This window comes from Malus domestica, chromosome 02 (genome assembly GCF_042453785.1).
Source record: "Malus domestica chromosome 02, GDT2T_hap1".
Classification (NCBI taxonomy): domain Eukaryota; kingdom Viridiplantae; phylum Streptophyta; class Magnoliopsida; order Rosales; family Rosaceae; genus Malus; species Malus domestica.
Genome location: NC_091662.1, coordinates 27,833,961 through 27,859,247, shown reverse-complemented (window position 1 = coordinate 27,859,247; position 25,287 = coordinate 27,833,961). Strand labels below are relative to the sequence as shown.

General features: G+C 35.6%; 2 protein-coding genes across 3 annotated transcripts; both read right to left on the bottom strand.

The window, feature by feature from the left end:
- Positions 1-3,501: 3,501 nt before the first annotated feature.
- Positions 3,502-15,642, bottom strand: LOC114823454 (two-component response regulator ORR23-like). The gene is made up of 8 exons (XM_070812586.1): positions 15,486-15,642; positions 6,971-7,318; positions 6,740-6,816; positions 4,824-5,666; positions 4,449-4,550; positions 4,265-4,348; positions 4,032-4,106; positions 3,502-3,537 (listed from the first exon to the last, which is right to left on the bottom strand). Exons 1-8 carry the CDS (start codon positions 15,640-15,642, stop codon positions 3,502-3,504), a joined length of 1,722 nt encoding a protein of 573 aa, XP_070668687.1.
- A 5,727-nt stretch (positions 15,643-21,369) lies between these two features.
- LOC103421845 (DAR GTPase 2, mitochondrial) lies at positions 21,370-25,070 on the bottom strand. Of its 2 annotated transcripts, XM_029093594.2 has the most exons (8): positions 24,775-25,070; positions 23,978-24,082; positions 23,632-23,709; positions 22,819-22,966; positions 22,604-22,674; positions 22,382-22,478; positions 21,978-22,183; positions 21,370-21,700 (listed from the first exon to the last, which is right to left on the bottom strand). In XM_029093594.2, the coding sequence occupies exons 1-8, from the start codon at positions 24,931-24,933 to the stop codon at positions 21,443-21,445; spliced, it is 1,122 nt and encodes a 373-aa protein (XP_028949427.1). In that variant the 5' UTR covers positions 24,934-25,070; the 3' UTR covers positions 21,370-21,442. The 2 variants fall into 2 exon arrangements, with proteins under 2 accessions (XP_028949427.1, XP_028949435.1); XM_029093602.2 differs by lacking the exon at positions 23,978-24,082 and having other exon boundaries at positions 24,775-25,067.
- Between the last annotated feature and the right edge of the window lie 217 nt (positions 25,071-25,287).

The window sequence follows — 25,287 nt, the reverse complement described above, 5'->3', positions numbered from 1 at the left end:
TTCCTCTTATATAGACAACTCGGCTTGGCCTTTGGTAGCAGCAGCTTTGCCCGAATGCGGTTTGAGGGTGATGACTCATCAGCTATTTTACATGTAATGCCACCATAAAGTACTTTATTGGCTGTGTAACTGATCAGTCTACACCACTTGGCCTATGAGTAGGTAAGCAAGTGGTCTTCATGAGCTGCACCAAGTCAGAAAAGGCCTGCTCCTGCCTTCTGGGCTTTGACTGGGCTCCGGCAATCTTCCCTTTCGGGCCTCCCTTTGGGCCAACTCCTTTCTTGAGCCCAAAGTTTCAAGTTTTGATCCAAACAAATATATCTTAAAAAACTCAACTAGCGCGCCTTAAGTACTATGGTGAAAATAGCAAATCAATCTCAGAAGACCAAACTCGCCTATTGAGAGACTTATAAAACTCGCCCAAGCCGAGACTACCAAACTTCATATAACAACTTTACTTGGCCAGGTCGGTATGAACTCCCATTATAATTGAGAGGATTGACATCGCTCCCCAAATCATATCCAAACTTAGTTATGCTATGCAGGGTCAAATTGAGGAGTCCAGCATATCATACGGCCTGGACATAAATTACTCATGACTGAAGAGCCTCAAGTGCTTGTGGGATCTGAATTGGAAAAGTTGTTGGTTCGTTGAGAAGATAAGGAATCATGACTAAACAATATCAAAGGGATGAAGATCTCATTATTGTAGTGCAAAATGTTAGAATATTTTAATATTCTAGTGTGGCCCACATGCCATGATACATGTTATGTGGTATATTCGGTTTAATGAATACTGTTTTGCAAAGCAATTCTATTGGTCAAATTATGAGCATTGGTTTCCTCTTTTATTACCATGATGGATGGCATTTGATGACGTTCTTTTAAAGAGGAACATTAAGCCGATGTCAAGGCATCAATTGTGTTGACATTTGTTATTTTGAATGAATGTATGTTTTTGTCTACAAGAATTTCATTTTACGAATTAAGTATGGATTCAATTTCATATTCCCATTTCATAAATGCATTGATTCTACTTATTGGTTTTATATCCTGAATGATGCAGTTAAAATGAATGGATTGAAATAAAGTCTGACATTTCGTTGATTTGCGTAACGATATTGAGTTGTATGAAAGTATCGTCATGACACATAGCTCTCATGACAATATGCAATGATATAAAATTCAGGCTACTGATCAAATATTTCACTTGTAAGGAAATGATTCACTGTAAGGAGCATTCTCACATGTTTATAAGAATAACTCAATTAGAATCACACTGACATAAGTATCTCATTATGTTTTATAGATTCATAGAATTGATGTGAAAAATGTTATATTGGATGAATGGTTAACAGAGAACTCCTCACAAATTAATTTGAGAGCTTCTCATTACTGAAAAAGAAACACATAATTTTGTAATTTAAAGTATCATAGTGTGCAAAGTTTAATGGTATTGTAATCTACTTTGGTCTAATATTTGTATATATATCTCTAGTTTAATGGGAGTAAATTTATATTTATATTTATCATATAGATATTTTTCTTGCTAATATTGGTCTTGGTTTATTGCTTAAAACCATTAAATCTTCTCTAAGATCTATGAAACAAAGATATGAATGAGCCATTTTATGTGATAGGAATTTAAATATTTCGAAGGGATCACATGGATTTTTAGGCTATTCTCTTTAAGCATATATCGAAAGAGTTATGGAGAGATATGAAATAATCTTATCCAATTTAGTAAGGGACAAGTTTAGGCTTATTTGATTTCCATAAAGAATTGGAGCATCAAATTACGAAGAGAATTCATTATCGTTGTAGGAAATGTGGCTTGCTTTGAGGCCACAATTCTTGCTATTTAGTGCGATTTTTTCTTAAAGACTTGGTAATTATGTTTTATTACTAAGCCGCCGAGAATTCATGGTAATGTTGCAATTGTCACTTTCTCTAATAATGACAAGTATTGTAAGAATTCTAAACATAACAAAAAGAAAAGTATCCTGTATAAAGTAGATTCAGAAACAATGAGTGTCTGTGATGACAAAAGTTCTTCCCCCAACCCCATTAAGAATTAGATTATGGTTGTGGAAATAAATGACATATGTTGAAAGAATTGTGGTCATGATTGGTACTAATGATTTGGTGTGTTGGATGATGTTTAATTCTTTAAGTTGACACTCTAAGCTCAATAATTGGTGATATTTATGATATTTCCTGTTTTCCAATATATTTATACATGTATGAGATTGGATGTATATAACAGGAATAGTATACATGGAACGGTTATGTTGCATATAGATTTAAAACCACCATGACTCACATTAGTGAATTACTTAAAATTGGTATTTATATTAACCATTTGATAGTAAGGATGTTTTCAAATATAATGTGCACCTATTGTTTATTTATTAAACCAAAAGACATATGTGTCATATGGGCCAAGTGAGAGAATGTAAGAATATTTTAATATTCTAATGTGGCCCACATGTCATGGTACATGTGTGATATAAAGCAATTCTATTGGTCAAATTGTATGAGAATTGGTTTCCTATTTTATTACTGTGATGGGAGGTAATAGACGATGGGCTTCATTAGAAAATTGTACTCCTCTCTGCCTATAAGAGTGCACATATCCATCTAATGTATACACTAATGAAGAACACATATTAGGGTTTTACCATGCAAGCAAGGGCTAGAGAGAACCTAATTTCATCCACACTGACGACTTGTGTACGGATTGCTCAAGATAAAGATTGTAGATGGCATTTGACGGCTAATTATTGAGGTATGTAATTTATGTATAAAGCATTAATAATCATTTGTGAAAATCATGGAGTTCAAGATCTTGGCTCATGAATTGGGTCTTATGGATTTACCCAATTTTAATTTTACATGCAAAAAGCATTAAAATATAAAAATAAAGCCAACTTGGCCAAGCGATGAGTTGTATTATTAGCTGAGCGACGAACTTGAAGAATCATGGAGCCTTGATCCTTCTTTGTAATGACCAACAATCACTCTCCAGTATCACTTGGCTGAAGTGCGCTCCAAAGCTTGATAGATTGCCTCACGAGCAGCCTGAATTTGGCTTTTTTTTTAGATGTTATAAAATTTAAAGACTTGAAAGAAATATTAACTTTTCAAAATATTCGTCCATATAGATCCTAACCCATATATATAGTGATGTAAAAGAATTATAATTAATAGAAAACATTCTGCTACCTGCGGAAACAACATTTTGGCTATAAATAACGTTTGCCATATTTTTATTATTATAAAAAGTAAGTTTGCAAACTATTGATTTGTCTAGATGCATGCAAGAAGATCAACATTCAACAACAGTTCTAAGAAGATGAATGGAGGGTTTAAGTTGCAAGATCCATTCTTAATATACAACAAATCCTTATTCCAAGTTTCCAATATCAAAAGCTTCAGATTATTTTCTATTACATGATATATGCTGCAGGATTATCACTCTGGCCTATATATGCCTGGCCGTCACTTGAGCAATGACTCCATAATTTTTTCCCAGTCCTGTCAGCAATAACCAATAAAAAATAAATAAAAAAAAGAATGTTAAAATCGTAAAGGAGTCTATCAAAGTAATTAGAGTGAACACTTCTGGACTCTCGCTCATTTTGAAATGGATTAAGGATCTACAATGTTTCAATAACATGTAGCATGTAAGCAACGCTCACGAATAAAAATCCGCCACACGAACATTAAAATAAAATTTAATATATTTTTTCTACATATTAACAACTATTTCGTCACATTGGATCCCTCCGTTTTTGCTGATCAAGGTTTTCTCTTTTTAATTTCTTTGGTTATGTAGGAAAGGGTCGAACTCTTAACCTGCCCAATTTTCGATTATTTCTCACCACTTGGCTAATTCCAAATTCCCAAGGACTTACGTAGGTATATATCTCTCTACACGTTCGAGAGGAGCTTAAACCAACAAATACGAAAACTAGTGCTTGATGACATGAATATTTAAGAATTAAATTTACCTTGCATAATGAACATACCTCATCAGGAGATAGATCCACGAAATTCAGCCCATCGCCATCGAACTCAAGGTCCATCATATCACCTTGGTTTTCCTGCTACACCATTACATTGCCACTATGTTATTAAAATGAAATATATCATGAGTTGAAATTAAAGTTGATTATGCCAAAAGGAAAACCAAAGTACAGAAAATAAAATAAATCAAGGCTGCGCCAGGCGTTTAATATATAAAGGTGATCATTTTACATGCCTGGCCAAGGGATATTTCTTTGTTAAGAGGAGAATTTTCTTGGACCAAACTTGCATTGAGATCAGAATTCAAGACTTGTTTTCCCTAAACAAAAAGAAGATGATGCTCAATATTATATATAAATTAAGTCAAAAATAAAATTTAATTATGTTTTTCTTAGTACCTTGAAAAACATCAAGCATACCTTATCACAAGTCGCAGGTTCCGAATTAAGTTCATCCAAAGTTATACTATCAAAGTCATCACCATTGTCTTGTTCAGAATTCATGACTTCTTTTCCTTTTCCCTGCACAAAAAAAAAAAAAGAATAGGATAATTGTGAATGACTGCGTGAACAATTATTAATGGAGAAATGATGTTGCACATCTCTATTTATTTATGTTTCTTAATTAATTATCTTTTAATTTTATGCAATCCAAATAAAAGAAAAAAACACAAACGGGGATAAAAGAAGTATACGAAAATTATTTCCCTTATTGATGTGCAGTATTATATATCTAGTCAAAAGGGAAATCTTATATCTTTCTCACTACCATGACAAATATTTATACGAGCATACCTTATCATCAGTAACAGATTCCAGTTGAAGTTCATTCCAAAAGATATCACTAATATCAAAGTCATCATGACCAGTAGTGCTGTCTTTCAAATGTATCTCAGTAGAGCTAGAACAGTCCACTACTCCTGTCACATGGCTACTGCTGTTATTGGAAGCATTCACAAGATCAGTACCACCATATTGCTGCTGCTGCTGCTGTAGAGGATCTTCCAGTGCTGAAGCATTAACATTTTCTTGTCCAATATTATTGCCTTCAGCAAACATTGGTGACAACTGACTGCTGCTAGCACCAGAGGCATAATTTTTGACACCATTTGAAGTATCCCAGCTTGAACTAAACAGAATCTGACTTGGAATATTGGTACCAATTTTAACTCCATTTGCATTATTGCTCCCAAAGTTATACGCAACATCTGTCGATGTGTTAGTAATGGACCAGTTTCTTTGAGCACTGTTTGATTGAAATATTCCACAGTAATTGGCTGGTTGGAAACGATTTGGTGTGTTCATCATCAAAGGCTGCTTTCCAGAGTGAGTTTGAGCATTCAGTACGTATGGATTTTGTCTGGTGTTGTATGATCCTGATCGAGGTAGGCATCTGCTGCTAGAAGCTTCATGATCATTAGCACCACGTGGCAGCCGGTTGAGAAGCCATGCAGTATTCTGATTAACTAAGAGCTCGAAATTTTCATGGAATGATCTTCGTTGCTGCAGTGTGGATGCTTGTCTTTCTACTAGAATGTTTTGATACAATAGTGCACGTCTTGTTTGTTGGGCTCTTTCCACAGACAATTTGCTGACTGAAATTTTTGCTGCAACTTTCCTTAAGAACATTCGATATTTCTGAGAAAACAACGAAAGATTAATCATCATTGTTCATTTGAATTGAATTAATCATCAGTTATTTCAGCACACCCCCTTCTCTTTAAGCATATTTATGGCATTTTGATTAAATAAATCAAGAGTAAATTGTAGCTATTATCCCTTAACTTTAACTCAATTGGAGCAATGGTCCCTCAACTAAAAATCCATTACCATTGGTCCCTCAACTCATCAAAACGTGCAGCTATAGTCCCTCAACCAAAAATCCATTACCATTGGTCCCTCAACTTTAATTCAACTTGAGAAATGGTACCTTAACTTTAACCCAATTATAGCAATCGTCCTTCCAACATAACTCGTTTTGACAAAAATTTTGATGTTGACGAAAATGACCATAATTACACACTTTGATGAGTTGAATGACCCTAATTATATAAATGGTTATTCCAACATAACTTATTTTGACAAAATTTTGACGAAATTGATGAAAATTACTATAGCTACACATTTTGACAAGTTGAGAGACCAATGGTAATGAATTTTTAGTTGAGGGACCATTGCTCAAATTTGATTAAAGTTGAGGGACCATTGCTACAATTTACTCATAAGTCAAAGCAGAATAATTAAGGACAAAAACAAACAAGGGTGTGTAGAAGGAGAAGGGTGGGTGGAAAGGATTTATCATGCCCTACAATCAGGATTAAGCACCATTCAGTAGGAAGAACCACAAAGTTCTAATGTATACATATTCCTGTCGCATCAAATCATTTAATTGAAGGTTTTCAAGAATTCAAATCTCATGGACAGCAATTGTTGAAAAAAGAATCGAAAGATATTAACTTTCATAGCATTTGCCTTTTCTCTTTCGATTTCAATGAAACGTGAGGGTAATCATGCAAGAACTTTTACTAGTTATCACACGCATAGGTTAATTAGCTAAGTGTTGCAATTTGAAACACATTTATTGACATCTCTAAAACAAGTGGGTCTCACATACATAAGTTGAGAGTGTTGGCATCTAAAACAAGGTGATGAGTAAATGTGACCCAAATAGCATTACTGAACTTTCCACAGCTACAGACTTAAAGACAAACCTGCAAATGACTTGCAACGTTTTCTCTGGTTAACCCTTCAACATTCATGACCTCAAGGATTCTTTTTGGAACAGCCTCTGAAAAAATTGTAAATCAATAAAACCATAATCACTAGAAGTTAGTTATTAGTAGGTAATTAAGCCAAATCAAACTACAGCACTAAAAGGAATAGCAATAGTTAAATATACTAGTACGAAAAACTATGACCAAATCAAACTAACTTTAACTTACTGTCTAGGCCTATATAATTAATAGCCTCCAAGAAGCGATCCTGAAGTTCAGAAGTCCACTCGACCTTGTGCTTTTTTGTAGAAATATAAGTACTTTTCCCTTCCTCTGATGATCTTTTTCTCTTAGAATTGTTACTCCCATCTGTGGATGATGACGATTTCCCATCAACACTTGCTCTACGGTTAGTAATATTATTGTTTGAATCCAATCTTGTTGTTTCATTGGCTCCCAAAACCAATCCCCATAGGTTTTTCACATCACTAAAGCAAACTGGTTTCACTGTATAATGTACCGCACCATTCTCTAGAGCCGCTAGTATGGTACTCTCGCTGTTATCAGCTGAAGCCACTGCATCCAAGTTGAAACCAGTCAGAATTACAATCGTTACGTAATACTCATATACAAACATACTTACATACATAACAAAGGCTAGAAATACAATCGTTGTGTAATAATCATTTACAAACATAAGTACATACATAACAAAAACAAAAAGGTAACTGGATGCCTAGAGATATCCTTAATCTCAAATTTCACTTCAATATACCCAAATCCCCTATCTTCAAAACCCTAACCACTAATCTAAAAAGCCACTCTCACTTTAAGACAAAAAGTATATATATACAAAAGAGAGAAAATGGCACAAAAGGTGTGACTAATTAGGAATTTGGATATATAACATATGCACACAAAATATAAGGAACATGACTAATTACAGTTTCCTCACCAATTAACGGCAGCTTAAATTCATCTCTCACTCTTCTTATAACTTGAAGTCCACTAAAAATGTCAGGCAGGTAAAGGTCTGTGATAACAAGATGGAATTTGTGTTCCGCAAGCAGAAGTGCAGATAAGGCTTGGATTGGATTCATGAATGTCACAACTGAAACATAGCACAAAATAATAATGATTTTTTCACAATTTAGAAACAAAGTAGCATTATTCAACTAGGTTTTCGTTAATGTTTCAAAAGATACGCATGCATTGGATAATTAATGAGGTTCCAAAATGAGCGCGTATGCTATGCGAAGAGAAAATTAGGCGAAGGTCAGACATCGTTGACAGTCATGCAGTAGTAGGTACTCGTGGATAGTAGAATTATTTCACTAAGAACATAAACACTTACCTCTGTATATATACTGTGATGGATCGATAAACCTTTATACATATGACGCCAAAAATTAAATATGTATGAAAAACCTAGTCAACAGAAATCCAAATAAGCAGTATATATTGAAATTTGGTGGTATTGTTTTAAACATTAGCGATTTATGATAGTTAAACCTGATTTGATAAACTATTTGTAAAAGATCTCCAAATATGCAAGTGTGGTTTTTCAGGATAGAACAATAACCGGAAGAGAGAGAGAGAGAGAGAGAGAGAGAGGAGCTAAACAATCTAATTCCTGCCTTCTAAGTTTGATGAAAAAATAAAAGAATTAGAAAAAGAAAAGCAAAAACTGAAAGAAATGAAAGGGTTAAAAAAAGCAAAATCTGTAACTGGAAAAACACTAAAAGCTAATAACTCTAATGAAAAGCAGATTCTTTAAACTCTACTAGAAATCTATAAATCAATTTTTTACCTGAAATGAAAGAATTGGGTAGATTAACATGACTAAAATTGAAGGGCTGCATGCAAAACTTTACGTATATTTCGGGGATAAAATTACTTTCCCCTTTTTATTTCCTCTTCATTTCTCTTGTAAGAAGTGAAAAATCAAATGGAATGATGTTTCCTAAGTCTGGTACCTTCATGTTTCAAAAGTTTAAGCAAGCCTGAAATAAAGGTAAGAAAATCAGCATCAACGTCCAGAACGAGAATACGAAGTCTGATGGGAATGTTACTTGTGGGCATGATATCAGATTGGGGGCCCTTCAAATTCTTATCTCGACACATACTTGACGAACCTCTCTTAGGCCTTCGCATATGAACCGGAGAGGAAAGTTCAAACAAGGTTACAAGCTGGTAGAACAGTAGAGAGAGAGAGAGAGAGAGAGAGAGAGAGAGAGTGAGCTAGAGTGAGATGAGAAAGAGGGGGAGAGAGCATCCCTATTAGTTTGATTCATTCTTAAACTCCAGGTTAAACAGCATATATATAATGGATAAAAAGCAGGTGTATCGTGAGCCATCACAAATTGCTATGCCACATGCTATTTGTTGAGTAATTAATGTGCGTATCTGGGGTTAAATTTACAATTAATGCAGTTTACCAAAAAGAAAAAATCCTGCCAAAAGTTTCCAAAACAAGAAAATTATGCAACCTTTCTGTGGGCAATGCAGCATAATGTTTTTCTTCAGATCAACTTTTATTTTTCTAGAAGGGGGTTTATAGTTTAATCGGTTAAGAGCCTTCAAACTTTCACTCGAAGTCTCAAGTTTGACTCACCTCCCTCTATATCAACGGTATATGAACAATAAATAACTTATTCTTTTACTGCTACTTCTAAGTTCATCCCGAACACAATATTAGCTCAAAAATACTTATGAACAATCATGGTATGGGTGAGGTCTTGACAACTTATTTTAGTAAATTAAACTTTTAAGATGAATACTGAATAATGTATATGTGCGAGTGCACGTGTGTGTGTATATATATATCAGAACATGTCACATTTAATTATTAAGATCTTAATATACTAGTTGAATATATTGAAGGATGTTTCACTTTTTGAATCATACTACACGATACTAAGAAATACAGTGCAGTTTTAACTCACTTTCACTTGTAACCCTCTAAAGGAAAATTTCACCCTTTTATTTAATTATTTCAAAATATACACAAGCTTTATAATTGGAAAAAAATAACAAATTGTATATTGAAAATTGGGAAAATTTGAAATAGGTCCAATTTTATAGGCCTACTTTTGAAATAGGTCCAATTTTTAGTAACTTTTGACTTATTTTAAGTCCAATTTTTAGCTACTTTGGATCCATATCAAAAGACCCCTTGAAAATTCTACCCTTTTAATTCATTATTTTGTCCTGCATCTTCTTCTCTCTCATATGTTTCCTTCTTCTTCGTCTATCTCATATATATGTTTCCTTCTTCTTCTTCTTCTTCTTCTTCTACAATTGGATTTGAAGTAGTCTCGAAGAGAGAGTTTTATTACAATGTCCTTAAACGTCGAATTAATATTCTCAAAATAATTATCCCCAACGAGTCATAACAATGCTTAATCAAGCTTTACAGAGTTGCATAAATTATGGGAAAGGTTGAAGAACTTCATAAATGCAAAAGAGTCGAATAGAGAGAGGAGAGAGAAAGAGGGAAAAATATAGCTTTGAACATATTCACATTAATGAGAAATGAGAGGCTACATCAGTACATATAGTGTTTGAGATTCTAACTAACTAGCTTACAATACAAGGCAGCCAGCTACCTAACTCATAACAACCTAATCTTATTACAATCTAATAACATTGTGACACATGGACCAATACACTAAAGCCACATCAGCATTCTGTTATTACTCCCCCTCAATATCAGCTGGGATATCCAAGCCTAAGATTGTTGCAATGTCTGATGAAAACTAGGCTGTGTAATCCTTCAATCAAAATGTTTGCAACTTGTGACTCAGTTGAAACATAATGAAATGTAATGTCTCTTTTCTGCACTCTCTCTATGACAAAGTGATAATCAGTGTCTAGGTGATTTATTCGAGAATGAAATACTGGATTTGAACTGAGTGCCAAGGTAGAGATGTTGTCACCATGCATAGCAGGTGGAGAAAGTACAAACTCATTCAAATCTTTGAGCACATATCTTATCCAGCAAACATCAGCAGTGCAATGTGCTAGTGCTTTGTATTCATCTTCAGTTGAACTTCAGGAGATAGAAGCTTGCTTTTTTTATTGCCATGATATAGGATTTCCACCCAAATACACAACATAACCTGTTATTGACCTTCTTGTATTTATGTGTGTAGCCCAATCAGCATTAGAGAAAGCTGATATATGAAGATCAATTAAAGGAGTGTAAGTAAGACCACATTCCAAGGTTCCTTGTAGATATCTCATAATTCTTTTCATGAGGAAGAAGTGCATATCAGTAGGCCTAGTCATGTATTGACAAACAACATTGAAAGAGTGTGCAATGTTAGGCCTAGAGAATGTCAAGTATTGTAATGCCCTAACCAAACTTTTATAAATGGTAGGATCAAACATAGGCTTGCCTTCAGAGACAAGTAACTAAGTGTGTGGTTTGGATGGAGTTGGTACAAGTCTACAATTTTCTATTCTTGCCTTTTTTTAGTAATTCTCTGCATATTTTGTTTGATTGACAAAGAGACTTCCATTTTCCTTATATTGAATATGAAGTCCAAGAAAGTATGTCAGCTTCCCCATATCCTTCAAATCAAATAACTCTCCAAGTTGAGTGATATGAACTTTGTACTTGTTAGAACCTGTCAATATGATATCATCTACATAAAATGGGTAGAATGATAACAAACTACAACCTAGCTAGGTCTTCAATATGTTTGTTCTTAGGGTATGCATCATGATATAAGGGGGTTATTTGCTATCATCTGCAAGCTAAAAGATTAATTCTATCCAAACATGTGCTTCATGATGAAACTCAATTTCCAGCAGAGGTCAATAGAGTTTAAATCTCTGAGAATATAAACACAATAGTTCCTAGTTCTTCATCTCCAGTGATTGTGAATGTTTTAACTTTTGAAACTAACAATAATACATCTCAGGCACTGAATCATGCTACAACTTTATCAACTCAAGCACATGAACGTGATACTAGGTATACTTTAGGATCTGCATCAACATATGGTGGACTTCGAAATGGTTCTAATCACACTTAATCATCAAATGTTGCAGAGTCATCTCAGGAATCTCAAACACACAGTTCACAGGTCTTTCCTCAAACACAAGATCAATTTCTCCCATTGTTGCCTATTCTTGATCCTGCACAGCTTCAGGTAATATTACCTATCTCAGATACACATGAATCCATCTCTGAATATAATCATATATCTAGTTTTGGCAAAACACACAATATGACAACTAGATTGCAATCTGGTGCAATTATGAGGAAAACTATGTTGCTTATTTGTCTGTGTTACCTAAGCTAAAAACACTACAAATGGATGATGAAGATACATGCTATGTTGGATATTCTTTTTTAACAGAAATCAATGATACTGATGAACCAAAAACATTCAAAGCTGCTTCATCAAATCCTCATTGGCAGTAAGCAATGCAGGATGAATATGATGCACTAAACGCTCAAGGTACATGGATATTGGTTCCAACTCCAGCTAATAGGTCTATTGTCGAGAGTAAATGGATTTATAAAATAAAGAAGAATCCAAATGGCAGCATTGCAAGATACAAAACAAGATTGGTTCCACAAGGGTATACACAGGAATAAGTGATTGATTATGCTGAAACCTTCAGTCTAGTTGTGAGACACGCTACTATAAGGTTGATTCTTGCTCTTGCTACTTATCATAAATGGGAACTCAAACAACTTGACATTAAAAATGCCTTCTTGCATGGAGATCTTCAAGAAGACATATATATGAAGTAACCACAAGGCTTTATAAATCCAAAATGTCCTCAACATGTGTGTAAGTTGGTTAAATCTTATATGCACTCAAACAAGCACCTAGGGCTTGGAATTCAAAGTTCACAAGTGTGTTACCATTTCTGGGATTCAGTGTATCACAATTTGATACAAGTTTATTTGTCAAGAATGATGGAGAAGATATAGTCATTCAACTGTTGTATGTAGATGATATCATCTTGACAAGTTCTAACAAGTCCAAAGTTCAATTGATTATCACTCAACTTGGAGAGTTATTTGATTTGAAAGATATGGAGCAGCTGACATACTTTTTTGAACTTCATATATATTTAAAATAAGGCAGATCGAAGTCTCTTTGTCAATCAAACAAAATATGCCAGAGAATTACTTATAAGGTAGGATGGAAAATTGTAAACCTGCTCCAACTCCATCCAAACCACACACTTAATTACTTGTCTTTGAAGGTAAGCCTATGTCTGATCCTACCATTTATAAAAGTTTGGTTAAGGCATTACAATACTTGACATTCTCTAAGCCTGACATTGCACACTCTATCAATGTTGTTTGTCAATACATGACTAGGCCTACTGATATGTACTTTTTCTTTGTGAAAAGAAGTCTGATATATCTACAAGGAGACTTGGAATGTGGTCTTACGTACACTTCTTCAACTGATCTTCATATATCAGCTTTCTCTGATGCTGATTGGGCTACATAAATAAATACAAAAAGGTCAATAATAGGTTATGTTGTGTATTTGGGTGGAAATCCTATATCATGGCAATCAAAGAAGCAAGCCTCTGTCTCCAGTTCAATTGAAACTAAATACAAATCACTAACACATTGCAATGCTGATGTTTGCTAGATAAGATCTCTGCTTAAAGATTTGAATGAGTTTGTAACTTCTCCACCTGTTATGCATTGTGACAACATCTCTACCTTGGCACTCAATTCAAATCCAATATTTCATTCTCGAATAAAATACCTAGACACTGATTATCACTTTGTCAGAAAGAGAGTGTAGAAAAGAGACATTATAGTTCATTATGTTTCAACTGAGTCACAAGTTGCAGACATTTTGACTAAAGGATTACAGTTCATTATGTTTCAACTGAGTCACAAGTTGCAGACATTTTGACTAAAGGGTTACACAACCTAGTTTTCATCAGACATTGCAGCAATATTAGGCTTGGATATCCCAACTGAGATTAAAGGGGAGTAATAACAGAATGGTGATATGTCTTTAGTCTATTGGTTCATGTGTCATTGTGTAATTGGATTGTAATAAGATTAGGTTGTTATGAGTTAGTTAGCTGGCTGCCTTGTATTGTAAGCTAGTTAGTTTGAATCTCAAACACTATATGTACTGATATAGCCTCTCATTTCTCATTAATGTGAATATGTTCAAAGCTATATTTTCCCCTCTTTCTCTCTCTTCTCTCTCTTCGACTCTTTACATTTCTGAAGTTCTTCAACCTTTCTTATAATTTCTATAACTCTGTAAAGCTTGATACATAGTTGTAGAAATTATGAGAAAGGTTGAAGAACTTAAAAAATGTAAAGAGTCGAAGAGAGAGAGAGAGAGAGAGAGAGAGAGAGAAAGGGAAAAGTATAGCTTTGAACAGATTCACATTAATGAGAAATGAGAGGCTACATCAATACATATAGTGTTTGAGATTCTAACTAACTAGTTTACAATACAAGGCAACCAGCTGACTAACTTATAACAACCTACTCTTATTACAATCCAATTACATTGTGACACATGGACCAATAGACTAAGGCCATATCAGCATTTTATTATTAACAAGGTCATGCAGCTGCCCCTTGAAAGTTTGTGTTAAATAACTAGTATTCTTAGGCCCTTGGTAAATGACTTCGGTTTTGCCGTACCAAAGTCAAATGTCGACTCATTCTTGTGTAATAAGCCATACTTCAACATTATTGTGATATATACCATAAAAAAGGCTGGGATTGTGAAGGGCAATGTTGAGAGCAAGGTCGTAAAGTAGGGTGGTATCGTTAGTGCTGAAATCTAATTGTGTAAGCAATGCATAAGGTATGTCAGACTTACTGTAGAGGGGGGAAATGAACAGGCATGATCCGGTTGAGAAAACCGACGACAGTGGCAAAGATAATGATGATGAAGTTATTAACGACATGCCATGTAACACACCATGGTTAAGAACAATGAGCTAGCTAGGGATATAAGATATAAATTGCGGGTACTCTGGATTAGGTGTCAGGGTTTAGGGTTTAGGTTTGTACGCAAAACATGAGAAGTTTGCTTCCTTTTTTCCCTCTTCTAGCTTCGACAGGGTCTGATTTTTTTCTTTTTTTCACAAATCAGGGATGTTCCAGATTAAAATTAATAATAGGATGATTTGGCGCAAAAGATAACCCTATAGAGGAAACTAAATCTTTAATTGTTGGGACATGCTAGCTTCTTCTCCTCTAATGGTTGTTTTCATGCGTGCTTGCTACCTGAATAGAGGTTTGATTCCTCTTTCTACTTATAAAAAATCCTCCGCGTGACTAGGTTTTAAAAGGTTCTTCCTATTATCTCTTTGCATTTGACTTGGGTTTTGGGTGATGGTTCTCAAATTTCTTATCTTGAAATCCCTAATACTCTTGCTCATACGGTCAAAACCCCAGTGAGAGATTTTGTATTCGGTTCTCATTGGGAGTTGCCAGCTGGTTTCATTACTATTTTTCCTGAGGTGGCTACTTTAATTATAGCTACTCATCTCCTGTTACAGGCATCTATGGACTCTTTATGTAAAGAAGCTAAAATTGAGTCATCAAAGTGTTGATAACAATTGCTTATAGTTTGTTATACTGTTTTGTAAATGGTTAGTTTGGTTAAGGGTATAAGTGTAATATGTTAGAATAACCAAAACTATATATAACAAACTCTGCTGTAATTATTCATTACATTGAATGAAAGTACAGCCTTCAGTTTCTAAATGGTATCACGCCCTTTTTGCCTCACGGCTTCTTCTCTCTTGATCCTCTCGATCTTTTTCACTTCTGCTCCCAATTTCTGATCTTTCTTCTTAATTTCTACTGTGATTCTTCTCTGTTCTTCTTCGATTGCAACTTCTGTGTAGTTGCCTGGTTTATTTCTCTGCATTTCGTCATGGCGTCACCGTCTGATTTGTCTTCTCCCATTGAGTCGGTGTAAGCTTCAAACCCTAATTTCTCCAATTCTGCGATGTCTTCGAATTCGTATGCTTCTTTTACGATCCAAAACGTATGCAGTATGGTACCAATCAAACTCAAATGATCAAATTATCGCCCATGGCGTGCTTTATTTGCCCCAATTCTGCGCAGGTATAAGGTTCTTGGTATCATTGATGGTACTGAAGTCTGTCCATCGCCTTTTCTTCTTGATCGCTCTCTCAATCATTCTTTTGAGATTTGGTATGAGAAAGATCAGAATCTTCTCATTTGGTTGAATTCTACTCTGTTTGAAGAAGTGATTCCTTTCACAGTCGGTGTCTCATCGTCTCGGGACTTATGGCTTAAGCTTGAGTAGCGCTTTGGATGAGTCTCTGATGCTCACATTCATCAGTTACGCTCTCGTCTCCATTCAATTCAGAAAGGTTCACAGTCAATTTCTGATTATCTTCACAGATCAAGGAAATTTCTGATGCTTTAATGGCGGCTGGTGCTCCTGTCACAGACTATGACCTAATTGTGGCTACACTGGTTGGCTTACCTGATGAGTTCGAATCCTTTACTGACTCACTTCTTTGTCGCATCTCCACCACAACTCTGGATGAATTACATGGCTTACTACTCACCAAAGAATTGTTAATGTCTCAAAGGAAGAAAGTTGTCTCATCGAGCACCACAGAGCTTTTTCATGCATTTGCTGCTCAATCACATCCTCTTCTTTTGCCTACACCACCACTGCACCAAGCCTTCGTTGTTCAATCACAGCTTCCTCGTGGACATTACCGCAGCAAGCATCGTGGAAACTATAGAGGCACTGCTCGTGGTCATCGTGGTAATTACAAAGGCAATAATTTTCGTGGCAATTCTCAAGGTTTTTGTAGCAACTCTCAAGGCTCTCGTGGTCTTAATTGTCAAATCTGTGGATCAACCAGTCATGAGGCTATTGACTATTTTGATCGAATGAATCCGGACTTTTTTGGCAAAGTCATTCCTACCAAACTTGTTGTTATGTGTGCACATTTTTCATCCAAGCCCTCTCCTTCTTGGCTCATTGATTCGGGTCACATATAACAAATGACATTTCTAACATTTCATCTCCTAATCCTTATCGCGGTGAAGACAAGGTCTACATTGGTGATGGTAAAGGTTTAACAATTAGGAACATTGGTTCTTCGTTTTTACATACTCCCTCTGCTACTTTTAAATTGCAAAATGTTCTTCATGTTCCCCAAATGAAGCACAATTTGCTCTCTGCATATCAATTTCTCAAGGATAATTATTGTTCTTTGACACTTAATTCTGATGGATCCTTTGTAAAGGATCGTTCTACGGGGAAGACGTTTTTGTGGGGACCGGTTAAAGATGGTTTTTATCCCTTGCAATGTTCATCTCCGTCACCTATAAGCTCTGCTGCTTCAACCACTGCCTTAATAAGTGTCACAGCACTTGTTCCAATTTGGAACAGTCAATTTGGCCATCCTTCTTCTTCAATTTTCAAGCGTGTTCTTTCCCAGAATAAGCTTGCTCTTCAAGGCAGAACTTCAGTGGATTTCTTTTGTTCCAACTGTGCTCTTGCCAAAAGTCACAAGAAATCATTTAGTCCTGCTAGTTCTACTCCTTCTTCTTGTTTAGAACTTGTACATTATGATCTTTGGGGTCCAGCTCCTGTTATGTCTGTGAGTGGTTATAGGTACTATATGTTGCTTGCGGATAACTATAGTAAATACAGTTGGTTCTTTCCTATACAGACAAAATCTGAAGTGTATTCTGTATTTGTTGAGTTCAAGAGTTATTTAGAAAATCTTATTGGTAATAAAATAAAGGTGCTTCGTTCTGATTCAGGAGGTGAATTTACTAGCTCTGCACTCCAGCATTTTCTCAAAACTCATGGTATTATACACCAATTTAGTTTTCCACACACATCTGAACAGAATGGTTGTGCAGAAAGGAAACATCACCATCTTGTTGAGATTGCTCGAACCCTCTTGGTTGCTTCTAATGTGCCTCATGTTTTATGGGTAAAGGCTTTTTCCACTGCTATATACTTGATTAATCGCCTTCCAATCTCTAGTCTAATGCAATCACCCTGGGAATTATTGTTTCATACTCAACCCGATTACAGTCGACTGAAAGTATTTGGTTGCAGTTGTTTTCCATGGCTTAAGCCTTATACAACTTCCAAAGTGGACAGCAAAAGTAAGTACCGTGTGTTTTTGGGTTATAGTATTCAACATAAGGGATATAGGTGCTTGGATCCATTGACACAGAAGGTATATATATCTCGTCATGTTGTTTTTTATGAATCTACCTTTCCATTTCATCACTCTCAGCCATCATCTTCAAGTCAACCACTGTCCTCCACTGATTCTCGGTCTACTGTAGTATCTTCAGTCGATTTGCAGTTTACTATTCCCCACTCTTTTAGGTCTTCTCATACTGCTGCGCCTGTCCTATTTACTGATATCAATGTTGACTTGTCTTCACTGTCTCCCATCCAAAGTATTATTAATACTTATTCACGTGCTGAGATTGTTGATACCCATGCTGCCACTGTTACTCCACACGCTACTTTTGTTGATGTGACTAGTACTCCCATCTCGGTCCCTTATATCTCTTCTACTGTGCACAATATTCATCCTATGATTACCCAGTCAAAAGCAAGGATATTCAAACTAAAAGCCTTCTCGGCCACCAAGCATCTTCTTCCCTCTTCCATCGACTTTGTTCCCTCTACTTATTTGCAGGCTTCCAAGCATTTTCACTGAAGAATAGCCATGCAGAAAGAGTTTAATGCTCTGCAATCTACAAGGACTTGGGTTCTTATACCCTCATCTCCTCATCACAATGTTATTGGTTGTAAATGGGTGTTTCAGATCAAGAAACATCCTGATGGTTCTATAGATCGATATAAAGCTCGGCTTGTTGCCAAAGGGTTTCATCAATAAGAGGGCATCGACTATAAGGAAACTTTCAGCCCTGTTGCTAAGCCTGTCATAATTCGCATTCTCTTGTCTCTTGTTGCTCAATTTCACTGGTTTTTAAACCAGTTAGATATTAGTAATGCATTCTTGCATGGGGATTTACAAGAAGATGTTTTTATGCAGCAGGCTCTTGGGTTCAGTGATCCCTCTTTTCCTAATCATGTGTGCAAGCTTAAAAAGTCTCTCTATGGCCTTAAACAGGTTCCAAGGGCTTGGTTTGACAAATTATTTCAAGTGTTGCAATCCTTTGGCTTTCAGCAATCATCTTCAGATGCCTCTCTCTTTGTCTTACACGATCCAACCTTGGTTATCATCCTTGTATATGTTGATGATATTCTAGTCACAGAACCTAATGCTACTCTCTGTCAACATTTCATCAATAAACTGAGCAATGTATTTCCAGTCAAAGATTTAAGTTCTTTGCACTATTTTTTGGGACTTGAGGTGCACAGGTCATCTGAAGGTATCTTTTTACATCAAGGCAAATATTTACTTGATCTTCTTCAGAAAACTAAGATGGATGGAGCCAAACCATGTTCCACTCATTTAGGCACGTCAAAGCTTGATCATACAGGTTCTTTTTTGTCCAACCCTATAGAGTATCGATCCTTAGTTGGTGCATTGCAATATCTTATTGGACAAGACCAGACATATCGTTTGCCGTTAATCAAGTATGTCAATTTATGCATGCTCCACGGGACTTCCATCTTCAAGCTGCTAAACGTATCCTCAGATTTTTGAAAGGTACTCTCACACATGGCTTATGGTTTCAAACCAGGACCTCTGACTCTTACTGCTTATTCTGATGTTGATTGGGCAGGGTGTACCTTTGATAGAAGGTCCACCAGTGGCTATTATGTCTTTCTTGGTTCTAATTTGATTAGTTGGAGTGCCAAGAAACAGTCCATGGTTGCACGATCCTCTACTGAAGCCGAGTACCGGTTGTTAGCTCATACCTCTAAAAAAATAACATGGATTTGTAAAGTTTTTTGAGATACTGGACTTCCCCTACCTCAGATTCCTCATCTCTGGTGTGATAATATTTCTGCAATCTCTTTAGCTTCAAACCCTGTTTTCCATGCCCGGACTAAACATGTTGAAATTGACTACCATTACATCCGTGAACTGGTTCTTGCTCAACTTATCAAGATTCAATATGTTTGCAGTCAAGATCAATTGGCCGATATTCATACAAAGTTCTTGTCTCGGCAGAGATTCTTATATCTTCAATCCAAGCTTTCTTTTGGTCCTTTTGATGCTTCCAAGTTCAGTTTGAGGGGGTGTAAAGAAGCTAAAATTGAGTCATCAAAGTGTTGATAACAATTGCTTATAGTTTGTTATATTGTTTTGTAAATTGTTAGTTTGGTTAAAGGTATAAGTGTAATCTATTAGAATACCCAATACTATATATAACAAACTCTGCTGTAATTATTCATTACATTGAATGAAAGTATAGCCTTCAGTTTCTATATTATGTTGGTCTGGTTCTCTCTCTGGTATTCTTACAGCAAAAAGGCTTATTCTCACTTGCTTAACTATGATCAGGTGATGTGAGGAAAAATCATCTGGTCTCGTTGGATTCAACCAAGGCAAAGCCTTACTATTTGGAAAGTCCTACAAGGTCGTTTCCGCACTGATGTTGTGCTTCAACATATGGGAGTTTCAATGGTTTCTCGTTGCTCATTTTGTAATTCAGCTGTTGAGTCTTTCTTTCACATTTTTTTGGAATGTCCTTGGACAGTGGATCTTTGGTCCTGATTGCTAGAGCTTTTTTGTCATCCCTCTTTATTGGTACCATTAATGTTACAAGTTTTTTCATAAACCTTTCTTTCAACTTTTTTTGGTTCAACTTGAAAACTTTGGATTATAGTGGCTTGTACTTTTATATGGAGCATTTGGTTTCTTCATAATCAAATTCAGTTTGGGGGCAAGTTTTCTTCATTGAATTATACCATGTGCTGGCTAGTGGCTCGATTTCGTGACTTGGCACTAGTGTGTTTCCCAAGTTGTAGCTCATCGTCTTCAGTGTTTCTTATTTTCTCTTTAATGGGTATCTCACGCTTTCTATTGAGGCTCCATCCTTTATTCGAGTCCATTGGAAGTTGCCGATGGCTGGGTGGTTTAAGGTTAATATTGATGGATCTTGTGCCAACAGGCGTGTTGGATTTGGGAGGATCTTTTTCTCTTCGAATGGTAAGGTGCTTGGTGCTTTTGCATGAAATACAAAATTTGTAAGTTCAATTGCTACATAAATTCTTGCCTTTATTAAGGCTGTGCGTATAGCTTGGGTCATAGACTGGAAGTTTATATGGATTGAAACGGATTTTATGTTGGTTATTCATTATCTTTTCAAGGCTCCTAATGCGGTCCCTTGGTTCCTTATAGTGGATTGGAAGAATTGTCTATAACGACTTTGTCAAATGTGGTTTATATGTACACATATTTATCAAGAAGGAAATTAGGTTGTAAATTCTTTAATTTCATTTGGGGTAAATAGTTATTGCTTATCACCGATGGTCTACAGTTCTGGATTTTGTTGTCTCTATCCATGCTCGTGACATTTCATTTTGTCCTTATTATCGGTTTAGTTGATCGTTTAGGCATTGCAGGTTTTGGCTTAGTAATGGTGGGGATGGGACCGGCTGGGTGAAGAGCTAATCTCGTCTAATCATTCTCAATTGAAATTAAAAAAACAAATCTTTGATAAACTTGTCAATTACTTCATCGTAATGATTAGTACGTACCATCCTATTTTAGCATGAAAATAAATATTTACACAGAAATTGCACAGGACTGGAGTTTTCTTGGGATACAGTCTAAAATATAATGTCCGAGCCTCCCGGTACGAAAAAGATTCAGCAACTTAGCTGCGACTTTATTTTCAGCATCTTCTTCGGATTCCAAAGGAACGTGAAAAGCTCCTCCCATAGCCTTGATTTCTTCCTTAATAAGCCTTTCGTCTTCCACATCACCGTCGAAAGATGATATCATCTCAAAGAGTGTCTTACGAACCTCATGCACTATGAAATCCTGCATGAAAAACTTGAAGTCACTTTGAAAGACTTGAATGTCACACTTATTGTCCAGAAAATTATGATGGAACCACAAATTCAATAATATCAATGTTTTTTAACCATATTTTTATTCCAATTATTTATCAATCTCAATTTGTTGTCACTGATATGTGCATTGTTATTGTTATAATAAACTTAACAAGAGAATCTTTTATTGTTCATTAAAAATAAATCCACAAACCAACTGGGACAACTTTTGGAATTCAAGATTATGACAACAAAAGCTCTCAAACCTGCGTGTGATCTGTGGGGTATTCATTTTTCCGTTTCATGCCGATTTCAGAGCTAGTTGAGGATTCTATATACTTATTTGCAAGTGATCCCTCATTCTCGCTGTTGGAGAACTTTGCCCATTTCTTGTATTCGTCACTCCTGTTCAAGATAGCCAGAAAATACTGAGCCAGTTCTTTTTCCCCAGCAAAAGAATCTCGAATCGTTCCTGCAGTTGGAAATGCAAACAGATGAACAGAGCATCTTTAACATGTCATAATTTTCACTCATACCAGTCATTCTGCAGTAACAGTGTACGGGCAAGTAACTCGATTTGCCCTCTTCATACGAGAGATGGTATTACACCAGAAACAGAAACCCTTTTGGACTAAGTGAAGCTAAAATAAACTATCCGTGATGCTCATACCTGTCAAGGCTAGCTTGGTGCATACATCATCATCCGAAATATGTGGAGGCAAAACGCCTGGGGTGTCCAACACGTAAATATTGGGGTGGCTTGCAATCTGAAATGAAATACTGAATGCCGTAAGCAGCTATATGTTAAAATAAGAGTGATGCACTCACACACTATTTTATGGTTATTAATATACAAAATACAGTGGTAAAAATTAAAAGACAGTCGACAAACCTTCAAGCTGCTTATATTTTTTGTCTCACCAGGATGTGAACTCACTGTAGCACACTTCAACTTTCCCTTCTCTACAAGACAACCAATGTCCAATAAAATATAGAATTTATTCCACTTCTACTGATACGAAATACATGAAAATGAATTTTTTGTGATTATTTCCAGCTAAACACTCCCAGAAAAGAAAATTGAATGATTATGATTTAAAGCAGTACCTGCTGCGCTAATCCTCCCAATCCGATGCAAAGAGTTGGCAAGGGCTGACTTTCCAACATTAGGAATTCCAACTAGCAATATTGTTGTGGTATTACAGTGATCAGCTTTCTTCAATTTTCTTACTTGAGCTTGCAAAAAGTTCAACAACTGTAAGAAGTAAACCGTCCTCAATATCCAGCAAACTGAAAAAGTAATCTAGGGACAAAAAATTAAGAACCAAAAAAGCATATCGTTCTGCTGTGTATATCCATATTCTTGGAAAAACCTATAAATGTTTCATTTTAATAGTAAGTAAGAGTTCACATGCCAATGATCACCAAGCACATGTGAATTCCAGTGAAGTAGAATGGAACAAGAAAATGCTGAACTTAATTTTGTGTGCCCCAAATGTTTTAGACTGTTTTGGGACCCACTACATTTTGATTATAGAAGTGGGGTATATTTCATTACCTTCTGTGATTTCTGCACCTATTACACCGCACCTATTCCACCACAACCTTTCAGGTTTCAGAAATAGACACTTATGTCCCGTGTTTTAGTCAAAGTTTCAGTTAAAAGTCATTTTCTCTGCCGAAAATTAGAAGGAAAAAAAAAAAAAAAAAAAAAAGCCTCACTTCTCCCCCTCCCCCTCCAGTTCCAGCACAGTGTGGTCATCCCAAAGTTGGTCCAGATAAACAGATAGATGGAAACAAGTTGCGATATAGAAAATGAAAAGTGTGATTGTTTTCTATCGTTCAATGTGTTTTTTTTCCTCCAATGAAAAATGCATTTAACAAAAGTTATTACAAACAGATATGGTAATTACATTTTACCTGCTGAATGCTCTCGTTATTATGGGCATTGACTCCATATGAAACACGATTATTTTGTTTAAGGTACTTCATCCAGTCCTACAAATCAATCAAAATGTGAAATTAAGAGAAAAGTAGAAATGAAAATGGTTTTTAGGAACAGGTACACACAATCTCTCAACACCGTAGTAAAAGTAAAAGGAAAGAAGCATCAGCCTCAGTTAAATGTCAATTGACCAGCTCTTTCACCATTAAAGAAATTTAGTTCACAGAAAATTGACCTAACTTACAATATTTCATGCTCATTCAGTAATTTGTCCTATAAATCTAACATGACTAGAAATAAACCTGCAGAAGAAATGCTCACCTTCAGTTGAGAACGGTTTGCAAGGTCCATCTTGTTGAACAGTATTATTCTCTTTGAGAGTGGTGTATAGTTCCTTAGTAGGTCAAACTCTGACGAAAATGGAATCTAAAAGTAGTATTATTGAATTACTAGTGGTTCAGATCATATTTAGTGCAACTCTTATCATAAAACAGAAAAGATAAAAAAAGGAAGTATGTGAAATGATGCTATCACTGTTGAATTAGCATTTCTGAAACCACTCATGTAATATTCCCATTTAAGATTTCAAACAAACTTTTTATTTCTTCCCAATTTTGCTTTTTCTTTGTTTTTACTCGCTAAAGAAGTAAAAAGTAAAGAGCCAACTTCAAAGCTAAAAAATTACTTTAAAATGCAAAATTCCATTACGAAAGATATGTTTCAAATGTAAGCAAACCATATGGTTCCTCGACTCCAGATTAACCAAAACCCGAGTAATGAATGAAAACTTTGACAAAAAATTATTTCTCCACATAAGAATAAGTTATACAATAAGCTAAAACTAGTAGTGTAGAAATAAAGACAACTTCATAAGAGAAAACTGTATAAAATTCTGGGGTAAAAGAAGCACTTTGTCAAACAAACAAATTAAGCAAACTTGAAAGCCAGATACACAGGTTGCACTAGTTTTCTACAATTAAAGGGCTAAAAGTCACAAATCCAGAGCTTAAACATAGAAATCCGAAGAAAGAAAAAAAGGCTACAGCATGTGAGTCAGGCATTTCATCAAACAGTTGCAGTGCGTGCGTGACAAATACTCTGAGTTATTATTGTATTACCCTTGAGTCTCTGACTTCGAGAACGAGATCGACCAATGGGATCCGTTCGGCAATGGCGCGGGAAGCAGCAGCCATGTGAGGGTTGAACCATCCGTTTCCCGCGCTTGTGCTGTTTGTAATAGCTCTGCCTATTTGCCTTGCCAAAGTAGCCGTTGCCATTCCGCTTCGAGTTTCAAATACCGTTATTTTTCCGAGTTTTAGATGTAGGCAACGGACACCGACCCTTATATGTTCGTTTCGACCCTCGCTCTTACGTAGTAAAAATCTTTCGGATATGTTAACTTAATTTTCATAATATATTAAGATAACTGTTATTAGCATTTTATAAATCTTATTTTATATTTTTTATAAATATATATTTTTTTTAATTATAAAATATTTAGAATGTAAAATAAGATTTTTGAAATATCAATAATAATTCTCTATATTAATATTCATGAGATTAAATGAATGTGTTGGCACTTAGTATTAAGCTTTAATCGTATTTCTCTTCACTTGTAAGTAAGAGGTCTT

What these genes read in the sequence shown, in the direction of transcription:
- LOC103421845 (XM_029093594.2), bottom strand. Translation starts at nt 24,933, where the DNA reads ATGGCAACGGCTACTTTGGCAAGGCAAATAGGCAGAGCTATTACAAAC. An exon ending in AAAATATAAGCAGCTTGAAG is followed by an intron (nt 22,479 to 22,603) that starts GTTTGTCGACTG and finishes ATTTCATTTCAG; the next exon opens with ATTGCAAGCCACCCCAATAT. An exon ending in CACCAAGCTAGCCTTGACAG is followed by an intron (nt 22,184 to 22,381) that starts GTATGAGCATCA and finishes TTCCAACTGCAG; the next exon opens with GAACGATTCGAGATTCTTTT.
- LOC114823454 (XM_070812586.1), bottom strand. Translation starts at nt 15,642, where the DNA reads ATGCAGAGAAATAAACCAGGCAACTACACAGAAGTTGCAATCGAAGAA. An exon ending in AGCCGTGAGGCAAAAAGGGC is followed by an intron (nt 7,319 to 15,485) that starts GTGATACCATTT and finishes ACTTGGATGCAG; the next exon opens with TGGCTTCAGCTGATAACAGC. An exon ending in AACCTGCGACTTGTGATAAG is followed by an intron (nt 4,349 to 4,448) that starts GTATGCTTGATG and finishes CTTTTTGTTTAG; the next exon opens with GGAAAACAAGTCTTGAATTC.